The sequence below is a fragment of the Silurus meridionalis genome, chromosome 27, assembly GCF_014805685.1.
Source record: "Silurus meridionalis isolate SWU-2019-XX chromosome 27, ASM1480568v1, whole genome shotgun sequence".
Taxonomy (NCBI): Eukaryota; Metazoa; Chordata; class Actinopteri; order Siluriformes; family Siluridae; genus Silurus; species Silurus meridionalis.
The window spans coordinates 18,484,103-18,500,980 of NC_060910.1; the positions used below are offsets into that span (position 1 = coordinate 18,484,103).

The 16,878-nt window shown below is 44.6% G+C and overlaps 2 protein-coding genes across 3 annotated transcripts; both read right to left on the bottom strand.

The window, feature by feature from the left end:
• Positions 1-5,863: 5,863 nt before the first annotated feature.
• LOC124380604 (E3 ubiquitin-protein ligase RNF183) lies at positions 5,864-10,085 on the bottom strand. The gene is made up of 2 exons (XM_046841754.1): positions 9,684-10,085; positions 5,864-8,860 (listed from the first exon to the last, which is right to left on the bottom strand). The coding sequence occupies exons 1-2, from the start codon at positions 9,711-9,713 to the stop codon at positions 8,174-8,176; spliced, it is 717 nt and encodes a 238-aa protein (XP_046697710.1). The 5' UTR covers positions 9,714-10,085; the 3' UTR covers positions 5,864-8,173.
• Positions 10,086-10,236: 151 nt separating this feature from the next.
• Positions 10,237-16,796, bottom strand: wdr31 (WD repeat domain 31). Of its 2 annotated transcripts, none has more exons than XM_046841749.1 (10): positions 16,685-16,796; positions 16,091-16,187; positions 15,894-16,020; positions 13,117-13,191; positions 12,860-13,004; positions 12,684-12,784; positions 12,421-12,488; positions 12,154-12,295; positions 11,806-11,968; positions 10,237-11,660 (listed from the first exon to the last, which is right to left on the bottom strand). In XM_046841749.1, exons 2-10 carry the CDS (start codon positions 16,135-16,137, stop codon positions 11,500-11,502), a joined length of 1,029 nt encoding a protein of 342 aa, XP_046697705.1. In that variant the 5' UTR covers positions 16,138-16,187; positions 16,685-16,796; the 3' UTR covers positions 10,237-11,499. The 2 variants fall into 2 exon arrangements, with proteins under 2 accessions (XP_046697705.1, XP_046697706.1); XM_046841750.1 differs by lacking the exon at positions 16,685-16,796 and adding an exon at positions 16,292-16,666.
• Between the last annotated feature and the right edge of the window lie 82 nt (positions 16,797-16,878).

Consider the following 16,878-nt stretch of genomic DNA (forward strand, 5'->3'; position numbering starts at 1 on the left):
TTAAATAGACCTAAAGTGGGCGTGGATTTTACACCTGAGGCTCTGGACCACACCAATGGTCATTAAAGTTATTATTAGCACTTGTTTTTCTTCTTGATGCCTGCAGCATCGATCTTCTTCTGCACGGCATAGCGCTCGTTCCAGGCTACACACACACACACACACACACACACACACACACACACACACACACACACACACACACACACACACACACACACACACACACACACACAGCAATCAGAAGCTCTGCAATACTGCAGGCTGCTCTCACATTCTTGTGGTTTTGCAGATGGAGGTGTTTTGGGGTAAGTTAGATCTGAAAGACTCAAGAAAAGACGAGAGGAACGAGACTGGAACTCCTCCTGGTTCTAAAGTTCCTGTCAGAGTCATAGCTGCATTAGAACCACCACACAGACGAGGTGTGCGTGATGGTGTTCATGGTTTGGTGGTGTGTTTTCCTCTGCAGCGAGATCTCCTCCTAGCAACAGCTTCTGTTTGAGAAAATGAGACACGCTCACGCATCGTACACCTTCATTATCACTCATCACGCTATCATTCCACACACAAATGAATTCTGATCTTCATGCCTTCATAAAATCCTACTTTATCCAGGTCACTGAGACCATGTTGGTCCAGAATTGTGAATTCTGACTGGTCAGAAGGACTGTGGAATAAGAGGAATAAACCAGGCAGGGTTGTTTTTCTTTTGGCGTATGAATATGGAAAAATCTCCAGATGTTTGAGGAACAGCAGCCTTGTTATTGAGTCTGCAGCGGAATAGTTTCCGGAGGTTTCCCCTGGAGCTATTTTAACTGATGAGATGTTTGGCAAGTTTACAACAAAAAGAAACACAAACGCTCAGTTAGCATTAGCAGAAGGTCACTCGGCACTAGCCGCTAAGAATAACACGACGTGGCGTGATGTCGTGACACAAGCAACTTTTTCCACAGGGTGCTTTTTTTTTTTAATGGGAGTCATAAGCATTAGTCAAGGTTCAGGAAAGTTCAGCGCTGCTCCACAAGGTTCCTCTGCCAGCTCCTCGTGTGATGATGATGCAGGTCAAAGGTGGGCGTAGAGCTCTTATCTCCTCTTTGATTGCAACATCTTTAAAAAACACAGCGAGTGACTCAGCTTTCAGATTGGTGTGTGTTTACATCTCAGAGGAAGCTCATTTCCAGTCCGGCTGGTGGGGAGACCTGTGGAGCACTTTCTGGAGTGCTACACCACTCAAAGTTCAGTCCAGACTCTTGAATTCATCAAGAGTGGGTTCCTGTGTCAGGAGGAAAAAACCACAAACACACTCCAGATGTTCTTCATGTATAAACACTCTCCACAGCACTCTCTTTAAAATGGAGATTCCAAATGCCACTTCTTCCGTAGATCATCTCACTGCAGTGTTTTTCCATTCGGGACGTGTGACACGTGTCACGGCCGAGCACGAGACCTGAACATGAGCCACCAGCTCCACAGCTCTTCTCCTTCTCCTTATAATGAAAAGTATTACAACTATTCACTAACACACACCTGCTCAGACATGTGCTGAACTTTAGATCTCCATTTATTAATCTTCTCAGTGTCCTACATGGAGCTCTTTCTGAGAGAGAAACACACACGTTATACATTACACACTCGCACAAAAACGTTATAACGCCAACAAGGAGCTCTTCAGTAGCTTTTAATCCACACACGTGGGCACAGAAATCAGCCCCTTCAGCCCACTATGGATTCCTTGTACGACCTCATTCTGCTTCAGACACCTGGTTTTTCCACCCATTTGTGGTTCTTCCTCAAATTATTAGCACAAACTCGGAGACACACACTTGTATCTTTGGATGTTGTAGCATGAATTTTTCCCTTCACTTGAACTCGGAGACCCAGGTCTGTTCCAGCATGGCAATGCCCCTGTGCACAAAGCCAGACATGCTTTCCATAGGTTAGAAGATGTGGAAGATCTCCTGCTATAGAGCTCCAACGCTGTTGAACATGAATGAACGTGAACGCAAGACTCCACCCCAGGAACCTCCTCACCTCACCTACATCAGTAGCTAACTTTAGTAACACCATTGTAGCTGAATGAATCTCCACAGAATCTTGTGGAATATCTTCCCAGAAGAGCGGAGCTCATTAGAACAGCGAATGGAGAATAAATTTTGTTCAAATAGAAGCACATACCAATCTTATGGTCAGGTCCATATGGTCCACATACTTTTGATAGTATACTGTCTCAGTGTCTTACATGATGGTGAGACTGTAACCATGAGATCATGTATGTACCTGGAACATGAACCATCTCACTAACCGTGAAGGACAAGTGTGAGACGGTGAAGTGGAACAGGAACAGGTACAAGGGATTAGTGACATGTGATCATTTGATTTATCATCAACTTTTTTCATATTCTCTCACTAGCACTTTGTTTAACCCTGTGTGTGTGTGTGTGTGTGTGTGTGTGTGTCCAAGTTCCTCCGCTTAGTCAGTAGACGTCTTTGATTTGCCCTCACGCACCTTCTCAACTGCTTGCTCTGATTGGTGTGTGTGTGTGTGTGTGTGTGTGTGTGTGTGTGAGTGTGTGAGTGTGTGTGTGTGTGTGTGTGTGTGTGTGTGTGTGAGTGTGTGTGTGTGTGTGTGAGTGTTTAACCACAGACTGATGAAAGGAATGCTTGGTTGACTGCTAATCATAGAATTGCGTTTTGGCTTGGCAGCACGCAACCCAACGACCACACACACACACACACACACACACACACACACACACACACACACACACACACACACACAATAACCTGTGTCATGACTATCCTCCTACTGAACTTTGCTTTACCTGATTTAATTTCACTCAGAGAAGCTTCAGTAGCTTCAGAAGGCTGGAGGTTGATGATCATGATGATGAAGTTCTTTATGTTTTACTCACACCCAGGAACCTTCTACACCCAGAACATGAAGATCCTACACAGGAACAGGACGCTCCCTGCCATGCTGTAGGGTTGGTCTTGAATAAAGCAGCGAAGCGAAGCGGGCGCATTCAGAAGGCAAAAACACACACACACACACACACACACACACACACACACACACACACACACACAAAAGAATAAAGGGATTTAAAGGATGAACACTGATCAGTGTAACGCTCACTAATGCTAATGGTGTTCACATACAAACGAGCATCTCACGCTCAGGTTCCCACAGGAGGAGCCGATACCTGCTGGAGTGAGGAAACGTTGGTGACTAACGGGACGTGGTGGACAGGTGATGAAGCAACACCTGAGCCTGTGATGATCCAACCTTCCAGAGCTGCATAGCATGAATTCTTCACCATGATTCAGTCTCTGGATAAACACAGCAGGATAAATCTTCACTTCCTGTCAGATGTTCACAACCTTAGTCAGAAACTCATACATTACACAGCCAAAAGTATGTGCACCCCCTGACCATCACACTCATATACTTCCTGAACATCTCGTCCGCATAAGATCCATCAGATTTTAGGGCGTGTCTGTTTGATTAGTGACCATTCATCAAACACTGATATTGGAGGAGGTTCTATATTTTATAAATATGTCCTATGAGGTCTGAGAAGGTCAAGACTCTGTGCGGGACGGTGAAGTTCCTTCAGTCCAACCATCATCTGTCTTCCTGGAGCTCAAGTTTGTGTGCAAGAGCATGGTCATGCTGGAACAGGGTTTTGGAATCTCTGTTCTTATGGAGACTGTAATGGACAGAGACGTTCTACAGCACAAAGTATGATTTTCTCAGAAAGATAACATCATTTGGATCTTCTAACACACACCACAAGATAAATAAACAATGGAGCAAATGAGGTCACGATTTGACCAACAATATTGCGTGCTACGTAGAGCTAGTGTTTATGTCTGTATCACACGCACACACACACACACACACACACACACACACACACACACACACACACACAGTGTGTGAGGTGCTCTGACCTGAGTCTGAACAACAACTGCCTGAGACAATCTGCTGAGACAATCTAAAGTGAGTCACAGATACATTATAGTACAGTTGAACAATGTGAGAGTCTCAGTACACCTTCACATACACACAATAAACTACACAATCTACACCGCTACATAAACTACAAACGTTTGTGGACAACTGACCATGAGATTCTGTGCTTCTTTTTAAACATTACATTCCACATTTAGTCTCCATTCAGTCTCGTATAATAAGATCTTGTATTAAGATATAATAAGATCACTCTTCTGGCAAGGTGTTTCACTAGATTTTGTGGAGATTCATTGAGCTTCAAGTGTAAATTTTGTAGGTGAGTGTGGAAAGTGTGTAGGTGAGTGTGTAGAGTGTGTAGAGTGTGTAGAGTGTGTGAGGTGAGTGTGTGGTGAGTGTGTAGAGGTGAGTGTGGAAAGTGTGTAGGTGAGTGTGTAGAGTGTGTGTGAGTGTGTGAGTGTGTAGGTGAGTGTGTAGAGTGTGTGGGTGAGTGTGTGGGTGAGTGTGTAGAGTGTGTAGGTGAGTGTGTAGAGTGTGTAGTGTGTAGAGTGTGTAGAATGTGTAGAGTGTGTGAGTGTGTAGAGTGTAGAGTGTGTAGGTGAGTGTGTAGAGTGTGTAGGTGAGTGTGTAGAGTGTGTAGTGTGTAGAGTGTGTAGGTGAGTGTGTAGAGTGTGTAGGTTAGTGTGTAGAATGTGTAGAGTGTGTGAGTGTGTAGAGTGTGTAGGTGAGTGTGTAGGTGAGTGTGTAGGTGAGTGTGTAGAGTGTGTAGGTGAGTGTGGAAAGTGTGTAGGTGAGTGTAGAGTGTGGAGTGTGTGGAGTGTGTAGGTGAGTGTGTAGAGTGTGTAGGTGAGTGTGTAGGTGAGTGTGTAGAGTGTGGGTGAGTGTGTAGAGTGTGTAGGTGAGTGTGTAGTGTGTAGGTGTGTGTAGAGTGTGTGTAGAGTGTGGTGAGTGTGTAGGTGAGTGTGTAGAGTGTGTAGGTGAGTGTGTAGAGTGTGTAGGTGAGTGTGGAAAGTGTGTGTAGGTTAGTGTGTAGAATGTGTAGAGTGTGTGGAGTGTGTGTAGAGTGTGTAGAGTGTGTGAGTGTGTGGAGTGTGTAGAGTGTGTGTGGAGTGTAGAGTGTGAGTGTGTGGAGTGTGTGAGTGTGTGAGTGTGAGTGTGTAGAGTGTGTAGAGTGTGTAGAGTGTGTGGAGTGTGTAGTGTGTAGAGTGTAGAGTGTGTGGGTGAGTGTGTAGAGTGTGTAGAGTGTGTAGAATGTAGAGTGTGTGGAGTGTGTAGAGTGTAGAGTGTAGGTGAGTGTGTAGAGTGTAGGTGAGTGTGTAGGTGAGTGTGTAGAGTGTGTAGGTGAGTGTGTAGAGTGTGTAGGTGAGTGTGTGGAGTGTAGAGTGTGTGGTGAGTGTGTAGTGTGTAGGTGTGTGTAGAGTGTGTAGAGTGTGTGAGTGTGAGTGTGTAGAGTGTGTAGGTGAGTGTGTGTAGAGTGTGTAGAGTGTGGAGGTGAGTGTGTAGAGTGTGTAGGTGAGTGTGTAGAGGTGTAGGTGAGTGTAGGTGAGTGTAGGTGAGTGTGTAGAGTGTGTGTGGAGTGTGTAGAGTGTGTAGAGTGTGGAGGTGAGTGTGTAGAGTGTGTAGGTGAGTGTGTAGGTGAGTGTGTAGAGTGTGTAGGTGAGTGTGTAGAGTGTGTAGGTGAGTGTGGAAAGTGTGTAGGTTAGTGTGTAGAATGTGTAGAGTGTGTGGAGTGTGTAGAGTAAATAAATATATAACCCATATATAACTAAATATAACCCACAGACAGATCCAGTGTAAAGAGTGTGTGTATAAGCATGTGTGTATAACCCACAGGTCACTTCCAGGTCACATGTCTGATGAAACTCAGATCAGTGTGATGTCGAGCTGATTCACTACACTGTTTATTTTCCTCATAAAACCAACATACTGGAGGACTTCTAATCAGCTCATGGCTCATCATCACTACACATCACACACACATCATCATCACTTTATCACCACATCATCATACACACACATGATTATCACAGGTGTAGATGTTTGAGTTTCTTCAGTTTACCTTCTTTTTTTAACATGAATGTTGTTAATCACCAGTTAACTTTTATTACAGTCTCAAACAAACACACACACACACACACACACACACACACACACGCACACAGTACATGATAACTCTTGGCTAGGATGAAGCTAAGATAATAAAAACAACAAACACACAAAAAGGTCATTAAAATCCACATTCATTAAACCCAACGCTAAATCTCTCCGCTAGCAACAAAATATCATATAAAAGGTCAATATTAGCAAGCTATAAGCTAATCCTGTTCTCATTTTGGTTAAAGGGGAAAAGCTTTTTTTACAGCTAGATATCATTCAGTTTGCTATTTAGAGCTAGGTTTAAAGCTAGCTTAGCTTTCAGATTTCCTGTGAAGATAAAGATTAATAAAAGTTTGCTAGGTGATACTAGTTTTCGTTTAGATTTTGCAGGTAAAATCTGGATCATACTGAATCATCTTAATATCTCAAACATTTATTTAGCTGAAATAATGCTACATTGAGTGAAATGCCTGCTCCATGTATGTTATTGAAGAACTTTGTGGAACATTGTGGAGAACTTTGTTTCGTGGCTTCTTCTCAACTCAGTATGGGGTTTTTATGAAGCTTCTCTGCAGCCTGGTTTTGATTATATGTTGATTATCATCATGACTTGGCAGCGATTCTGTGGTCGTTTTGAAAACCTGTGTGTGAGAGTGTGTTTAGTGCGTACAGGAGACACACACTTGTACACACACTCGTAACACACACTCAGGAATCCCTCAGTGGGAATTTCAGGTACAGACCTAGATGTTTAATTCCACAAATTTCTTGTTTTTGAGGAAGCACTTCCAGCTGGCGTTCCTGCTTTGCTTCTCTCTCCAGTATTTCTCCATTACATCATGACTCAGTCATTTTTGAAGCATCTCCAACTCACAGCTTTGCACCTACTCTAAACACACAGCGCTACCTGGTGGTCAGAAAACCATCACACACTACCTTTATTTCGGCTGTAACCCCAGGCAAAGTGCTGTGAGGTCAACCTGAAGTGTGTGTAGATTTTCTTTTCTCCTCCTGCCAGCATCCGGATCATTCTCCAGTTTTTCCCTCAGGCAATTTACCTCATGAACACTTCATTTTGCTCAATAAAAACCTTTACTAATCTAAATCTGTACTTTTCTGTTCATTAATACTCTATTTATTTTTCAATATAAACATCTGCAATAACTTTTTTATATTATTCTTTTTTTAATTTTAATTTTAATTTTAAAAAGGGCAACTGGAAGCTTCTGTCACCAAAACAAAGTTTCCTACTTGTGTTTCTAATAATGCTGTCAGACCACTGTAACACGTACTAATCTGATTTACGTGCTAATCTTAGCTTGTTAGCTAGCTGGTGTTACACAAGAAACTGCTCAATGGTGCTAAATGAAAATAAATTACAAGCCCTGATAGCTAGTCGGCTCCATGAGCTTCATAAACCATAGCATTTTGTTTGCTAACATTAGCATCCTAGCTGGTAGATAGCTGGATATTTAGTATTAGCTAAAATGTTATAGTTCAACTGAAAATTACCAGGAACCAAAGCTAGCTCCATAATATTCTAAATGCTTTCTCTTGTTGGCTACCTATGTAGCTAGCAGGCTAGTTCCTGTAACACTGAATCTGTTTATGGTTAGCAGCTTAGCAGCTCATAGTGGAAGTGTGAGGGAGAAACGATGAAACCGGAAAACACAATTATAAATACATTCGAGTTGTGTTTAATGTGTCTGAGGGTAGAGACATTGCAGAGAGTCTCACTCGTGTGTGTGTGTGTGTGTGTGTGAGTGAGTTCTCCAGGTAGTGTTCTGATACAGTTTTATTATTATTCTGTCCTGTGTTCGTTCCAGTTTCAGAAGAAAACACATCAACAAGTTATGTCAGATCTTCTGTCCAGCAGGTGGAGAAAAGTAATAAACATCACAACAGGCTTCAGGAGCAGGACTTCCACATGAAGCAGCAAGATCAGAAGGTAACACGCGATCGTCTCTCTTCACAGAGCATCCGGTTCCTCCTGCAGTGATGGAGCTGAAGGTGTCCCGTTGCTCCCTGAATAATGAACTTCTGCACTGATTTAGGGAATTCCGGAGATGCATTAGGAAGCCAGCAGCTCTGCACAGTGCAATGTCATTTGCGTTGTAAGATGAAGATGATGGCGAGGGTGAGGGAGACCATGAATATAATGCTGGATACCATGAAGAAGGCTCTGCACACAGGGTTCTTCATGATCCGGGTGAAGCAGGAGCAGACACCGCTGGGTGGATCCTGTTCCAGCTCAGTGTTGACTGGCTCCCCGAGGTCCAGGCTGCAGCGCTGACGGTTCGGGGAAGGCTGGACGGAGCTGGGGATGCGCTTCACCTGCAGCTTGCCTCTGTTGCGGTTGAAGCGGATGCTGTAGACATGCTGCATGGCCTCGGGGAGGCAGGACAGCACCACGCCGTCTGTCGCCAGTTTGGGGAGGCCCAGGGTGGGCAGAGGGGTGTACGCTCTGCACAGAGGGCACTGCAGGCTGTCGGGCTGAGAGGATTTTATGTTGATGCGTGCGAGGCACTCCAGGCAGAAGGTGTGGCCACATTGCAGCACTTTGGGTGTGTTGAAGACGTTGTTGAACTGACTGAAACACACGGCACACTCCAGCTCTGGAAGGTCATCATTACAGAATACCTGGGCTTCAGGGACCTCCACGGTGCACGACGTGGTGGTGCAGGGTGTTGTAGAAGGCGCTGCGGGCTCCGTGGGGCTGTCAGGGGCGTAAGGAGAGCGATCCATGGCTGTTCGAGAGCTGCTGCGAGTCAGTGAGTCAGGTCTGCTAATCTGAAAATCAAACACACATACAAACACACACCACAATCTGGTTTATTTGCTTTACAAACCGATTAATTAAATACAGCACCAGGATGTGAGTTTCACGTGTCCGATTCTAAACCAGCAAAAAGCCTTTCCTACTGTTAATGATACATTTGTTTTGGAAATGCAACAACACAGAGTCATGCAAAGCAGCAGAGAGAGCAGCAAGTACCAGCATGTGACTCGTCTGCACCTGACCTGCAGGCTGGAGCTGTGTGCATGTACCGCATGTGTGTCTGACCAGGGCGCAAATACGGGGGGTATGCAGTAATATTCAGTGCACAGTGGCGCCACACATGGTGGGGGGGTAGAGTTATGGTTCGGGTTAGGGTTAGGGGGGAATTGCATGTAGGGTATTTAATCTATTATTTGCTCATTAGGGGGGTCTGGGGCTAGCATGATCTTACATACCCCTCAGTAAATGAAGCCCTGTATCCAACACAGGAGTCCAGAACCAGAACCTACAGCACAAAAGCTTCCCTTGTACAATCAGGAGCCTCTCATATACCAGACTTTAATCAGTACCAGGTTAGTCAACGCTGCATTCTGGATTGTGAACATTGAAGTTTGAAAAATACTGAATGTAAACTTAAAAGGATAAAAAGTACAAAGGGGTCATTCTTTAATCATTAATAAGAAGCCATTTGCTGTAAGAGGTCTCTTTAGCATGGTAACAATAACTCTGCATCGTCTCTCTCTCTCACACACACACACACACACACACACACACACACACACACACACACACACACACAGGGCTGTGGTTGTAAGGATGTGATGTTTTTCCTACCTGATCAACTGATCTCTCTGTACAGTCCATCCATCACTCGGCCCTCATCGCTGTGGGTCCGTCTTTCTTTCTCTCTGCATCTCTCTCACCTGTTCTCCCACTTCCTTTCTTCCGCTCTCTCTCTCTCCCTCTCCCCCAGTCTTCCTCTTTTTCTCTCTTCCTGCATTAGTACACTGCTGTGTGGTGGCATTTACATACAGAAATAACATGCACCAGGAAACACACACAAAGTAGTCAAATAATGCTGACACACACACACACACACACACACACACACACACACACACACACACGCGTAAGTTAATTATAACTCGTACAGGTACCATGTTCAGAGCTCAGTGTTTTTTATATAATTGCAATTACCTTAATCACAGGTTTATGTTAATGAGCTCGGTCCAGAATGTTATGGTTTCCATAGCAACAGGGGCGTGTACAGAGGACACCACTGACGTTATGGAGGGAGTCTCCAGTGTCACCGTCTGAAAAATCCTAAATCCAGTCTAATCAAACTGAACAAATTCTAATCAAATGCAATAAATGCAACACAAGTGGATTATTTTTAGAACTCTTTATTTCAGAATCTCAGAATTAATATCAATAATAAACTAATAAAATATTAAAAAGAATAAAAAAACACTAAAAATGCTACATTCAGTGAGGTCTTTTTTTCCCACAGTTTTTGACGCTCTCTCTCTCCCACTCAGAGATGCTTCAATAAAACATCTCGTTAAAAAAACTATGGGTCTCAATTAAAAAGGGGGTGGAGCCTAAAAGACATCAAGTGAAGCTCTTGACCTGCTCCTGCATGGTTTCATTCACCAGGTGATTGGATAACTGCATGGACCAGCAGGTGTGGAGATGTTCCATGAGGGTGTATAGAACGTTTCTCTGCTGTTTGTCTGATCTCCAGTGCTGTAACTCTTTGGCTCAGTTTTTTGCAGCTCACACGAGACGTTTGATTCACTTCCTGCAATGAGTTCATTTAGAAGCAAAACAAGACCACGCTGCTCTGACGCTGTGAGTGTGTGTTCACCTGGCTGAAGAACCACAGCGAAAACACACACACAGCTAAACGCTGTGTACGTGAGGGAACATTTGCATCGTGTGTTCCACAGGGAACAGGATGTAGCTGTACACTACCTTTATTTTGGTTAATGGAAGCTAATAAAGAGGTTTTATGCAGGTGTCCACTTCTTTCACTGACCATACTGTGTCATCCCACGTGTGTGTGTGTGTGTGTGTGTGTGTGTACCTGTTCTTCCTGTTTGTGTACAGTGTTCTTATACATATTAGTGATCAGTAAATGCAAAGCAGAGGAAAAGAAACACCAAAGCAGGTTCCCCATAAATGCTACAAAGCTTCTATGCGCTGTATGAGTGTGTGTGTGTGTGTGTGTGTGTGTGTGTGTGTGTGTGTGTATGTGTGTGTGTGTGTTTCAGTGTGATATAACTGGTTTAGAAAAAAAGAGAGAAAAGAGGGAAACATCATGTCCTGATGCTTGTGCGTGCGCACACACACACACACACACACACACACACACACACACACACACACACAGTGTTAACCCTAACACTAACCCACACACACACATAAAAAGAATAACCCCCACCCACAACATTTCCACTGAGGTAGAAGGGGTGCTAATAGTTTGCGTAGTTCCACAGGTAATCAGGAACTACCTGAGACTAGTGGGTGGAGCTTGTGAAGAGAGAGGTGTGTGTAGGGCAGTAATGATGGCGTGATGAATGGCAGTGTATCCCTGAGTGTGACGTCCTTCCCCATCCAGACAGGAAGCCGGCGTTAGCGTTATCACTTGTCAGAAGCGTGCCACCTCCCTGACACTGGGGGGCGCCCCCGCGGACACCTGCAGCTGGTGGAGGCCCGAGTTGTAGCTGGCACACAGGAGAGCGCTGGAGTCGCACGGAGCTAACGACGACAACGGCCCCGAACCGTCCAGAGCCAGGGTGAACAAACACGCTACACACACACACACACACACACACACATTAATACCCATTACTACCTGCTACATCTGTTATACACTGATACCTTACAATTATTATTTACATATCTGTATGTGTGTGTGTGTGTGTGTGTGTGTGTGTATGTGTGTGTGTGTTACCCGCTGTGTTCTGGTCCCAGATCTTGACCGAGCTGTCGTGTGAAGACGAGGCAACGAGTGCAGGAGAGCCGATGCTTGTGGGGAGGAACACGCAGCACGCTGTGGTCTGGACGTGTCCCCTGTACTCCACCACCTTACAGCCTGGCTGTCTGAGGTCCCAGAGCTTCACACACACACACACACACACGCACACACACGCACACACACGCACACACACACACGCACACGCACACACACACACGCACACACACACACACACAAACATCAGCAAACAGGTGCTCAGTATTTATTATACACATACACAAATGTGTACCACACACACACAAACACACAAACACACACACACACCGTGGCCTCACAGCCGTGACCCCCGAAGCCGTTGCTGCTGGACAGTAGGTAGTAGTGGTTCATGTTCACGTCACAGTGCGTTTGGATATACTGCTTAGCTGGAAACGTGTTCGTCACCTGCCACGTCCGACTGTCCCACACTCTGTAACACACACACACACACACACACACACACACACACACCTATCCTACATTACACATCTACAAAGTTCACTGAATCTGATTATTGTGTCATTAAAATAGAGGCAGATGATGATCGGAACTCACCTGATGGTTTTATCTTCTGAGGTTTGGACTATTGATGTTCCTCCAGGAACCCAACACAGGTGAGTCACCTGACAGTTTAGTTATTCAATAACATGCTTCAGGATTTAGAAGTGATTATGTGAATAAATTAACACATCATTAACATTTGTGTATATGGTGTGTATGATGTGTGTATGCAGTGTGTGAGGTGTGTATGATGTGTGTATGAAGTGAATGAGGTGTGTATGAAGTGTGTGTGTGTGTGTGTGTGTGTGCTCTCTTACCAGGTTGCGTGAGATGGTGTTTCTGTGTAGACACTTGCCGCTCTCGACGTCCCACAGACACATGGAGTTATCCCGAGAGCCGGTGCACAGTCTCGACCCGTCTATAACACACATTATTAACATAACGGTTCAGTTCTGTGTGTGTGTGTGTGTGTGTGTGTGTGTGTGAGAGAGACCTGGGCTGACAGCGACTCCGTTGACAACGAGTTCGTGTCCACAGAAGGACTGGATGGGGTTCGGTCCGCCTGTGAAATCCCACATCAACACTGACTTATCACGAGATGCACTGAAGATCCACGTACTGCCTGCAAAACACCCCAGCTACACACACACACACACACACACAGGATTAATGTTAGATATGTATGGTGTATGCAAGATGTAAGAGGTTATAACATGTAATAAACAGTTATAAATGCTCTTATTGCGTTACCTTGGTGATCTCCTTACTGTGGCCATGAAAACATCTGCACACTTTTCCTACTCTCCAGTCATACACCACAACTGCCTGAGAGAGAACAGATATACACTTCATAACCCATACATAGCCTAATACACACTTCATAATCCATACATAGCCTAATACACACTTCATAACCCATACATAGCCTAATACACACTTATTAACACACACCTAATACACACTTATATACCCAGTCTTATTTACCCTTTGTAACCCATACACAACCTAATACACACTTTATAAACCATACATAGCCTAATAGACATTTCATAGCCCTGTAAGCACTTCATAACCCATACATAGCCTAAAGCACATTCCATAACCCATACATAGCCGGATAAGTACTTCATAACCCATACATAACCTGATACACACTTTATAACCCCCACATAGCCTGATAAGCTATGGCGCAATATGGCTGCAGTCGCATCATCCAGGTGGATGCTGCACATTGGTGGTGGTTGAGAAGAATCCCCCTTTCATATGTAAAGCGCTTTGAGTGCTGCAGAAAAGCGCTATACAAATGTAACGAATTATTATTATTATAATTATTATAAGCACTTCACAACCAATACATACCCCAATACACGTCATAACCCATATGACTGATACACACTTCATAACCCATACACACTTCATAACACATACACAGCCGAATACACACTTCATAACTCATACACAGCCTCATACACACTTCATAACTCATACGCAGCCTGATACACACTTCATAACTCATACACAGCCTCATACACACTTCATAACCCATATAAAGCCTCATACACACTTAATAACCCATACACAACATGATACACACTTCATAACCCATACAAAGCCTCATACACACTTCATAACCCATACACAGCCTGATACACACTTCATAACTCATACACAGCCTCATACACACTTCATAACCCATACAAAGCCTCATACACTTCATAACCCATACAAAGCCTCATACACACTTCATAACCCATTCACAGCCTGATATACACTTCATAACCACACACAGCCTGATACACACTTCATAACCCATACACAACCTGATACACACTTCATAACCCATACACAGCCTGATACACACTTCATAACCCATACACAACCTGATACACTTCATAACCCATACACAGCCTGATACACACTTCATAACCCACACACAGCCTGATACACTTAATAACCCATACACAACATGATACACACTTCATAACCCATACAAAGCCTCATACACACTTCATAACCCATACACAGCCTGATACACACTTCATAACTCATACACAGCCTCATACACACTTCATAACCCATACAAAGCCTCATACACACTTCATAACCCATACAAAGCCTCATACACACTTCATAACCCATTCACAGCCTGATATACACTTCATAACCCACACACAGCCTGATACACACTTCATAACCCATACACAACCTGATACACACTTCATAACCCATACACAGCCTGATACACACTTCATAACCCATACACAACCTGATACACACTCCATAACCCATACACAGCCTGATACACACTTCATAACCACACACAGCCTGATACACTTCATAACCCACACACAGCCTGATACACACTTCATAACCCACACACAGCCTGATACACACTTCATAACCCATACACAGCCTGATACACACTTCATAACCCATACACAGCCTGATACACACTTCATAACCCATATACAACCTGATACACACTTCATAACCCATAGACAGCCTGCTACACACTTCATAACCCACACACAGCCTGATACACTCCATAACCCATACACAGCCTGATACACACTTCATAACCCATAGACAGCCTGATACACACTTCATAACCCATAGACAGCCTGCTACACTTCATAACCCATACACAGCCTGATACACTTCATAACCCATACACAGCCTGATACACACTTCATAACCCATAGACAGCCTGATACACACTCCATAACCCATACACAGCCTGATACACACTTCATAACCCATACACAGCCTAATACACACTTCATAACCCATACACAACCTGATACACACTTCATAACCCATACACAGCCTGATACACACTTCATAACCCATACACAGCCTCATACACACTTCATAACCCATACACAGCCTGATACACACTTCATAACCCATATACAACCTGATACACACTTCATAACCCACACACAGCCTGATACACACTCCATAACCCATACACAGCCTGATACACACTTCATAACCCATAGACAGCCTGCTACACACTTCATAACCCATACACAACCTGATACACACTTCATAACCCATACACAACCTGATACACACTTCATAACCCATACACAGCCTGATACACACTCCATAACCCATACAGCCTGATACACACTTCATAACCCATAGACAGCCTGCTACACACTTCATAACCCATACACAACCTGATACACTTCATAACCCATACACAACCTGATACACACTTCATAACCCATACACAGCCTGATACACACTCCATAACCCATACACAGCCTGATACACACTTCATAACCCATAGACAGCCTGCTACACACTTCATAACCCATACACAGCCTGATACACTCCATAACCCATACACAGCCTGATACACTTCATAACCCATAGACAGCCTGCTACACACTTCATAACCCATACACAGCCTGATACACACTTCATAACCCATACACAACCTGATACACACTTCATAACCCATACACAGCCTGATACACACTCCATAACCCATACACAGCCTGCTCTACTGCTCTTACCTGGTCACTCCCACCTGACACACACAGGTCAGAGTTCAGCGAGGTCACACAGTTGACAGCGTCGGAGTGGGCCGGCTCATACTGCACCACCTGGTGTACAGGTGTAGGCTCCGCCCCCTCTCTGGCCCTGCACAGGTAAGAGGATGTTGAGTGACAGGACAGGGGGTTAAATGAGGGGTAGAGGAGATGAGTCTGACCTGTAGAGATCGGAGCGGCGACGCAGTTTACTCTGCAGTTTCCCCATGCTGCTGGAGAGCACAGTCACCACGTCTCACACATAGCACACCTTCACACCTGCACACACACACACACACACACACACACACACCGGAAGGTCATGAAACTCAGATTTCAAACACATTTCTCCTGTTTGGATGTGGGTTTGTTCGCAAACTTACCCTGCACACATGCACCTGCTATTTTATACACGAAATACCAGAAATAAAACCCAGAAGATCTGAGTGAGTTACTGGTGATTTCACAGTGGAGATGTTTCTTGTGCAGCTTGGAAGCAGCTGAATCCTATTAAGTGTGCTGATCCTCTCCCTCTGTCTCCCTCTGTCTCACGGTGTCTCTATGAGCATTAAGATCAGCTCACAGAGACATCATGGTGCTCTTTCTGCACCTCTCCCCTCCCCCAAGTCCTGATCCTGCACCTTCTCACCACCTTTCTGTTTTTATACATCTTCACAAATCAGTGTGCTCTAATGTTAGAGCTGCTAGTGAGCTAACTCCGACTGTAACATACCAAACACACACCAAACACACACTCATTTCCCCACCCCACTTACCCCTCAGAAGGTGCGAATAAACCCAGAGTAGATCTGATTAATATTCACTGCAGCTCAGATCTTTCACCTTCTCCGCACAGACGCTTCAGCCCCGTTGCCAGGAGAATCCGAGTCACGTGGGCGCACTGGGCGTGGCCTGTGAGAAACGTCACTCTCATCCCGGAAGTCAATTGTCTCTGGTTGATTTCTCCATG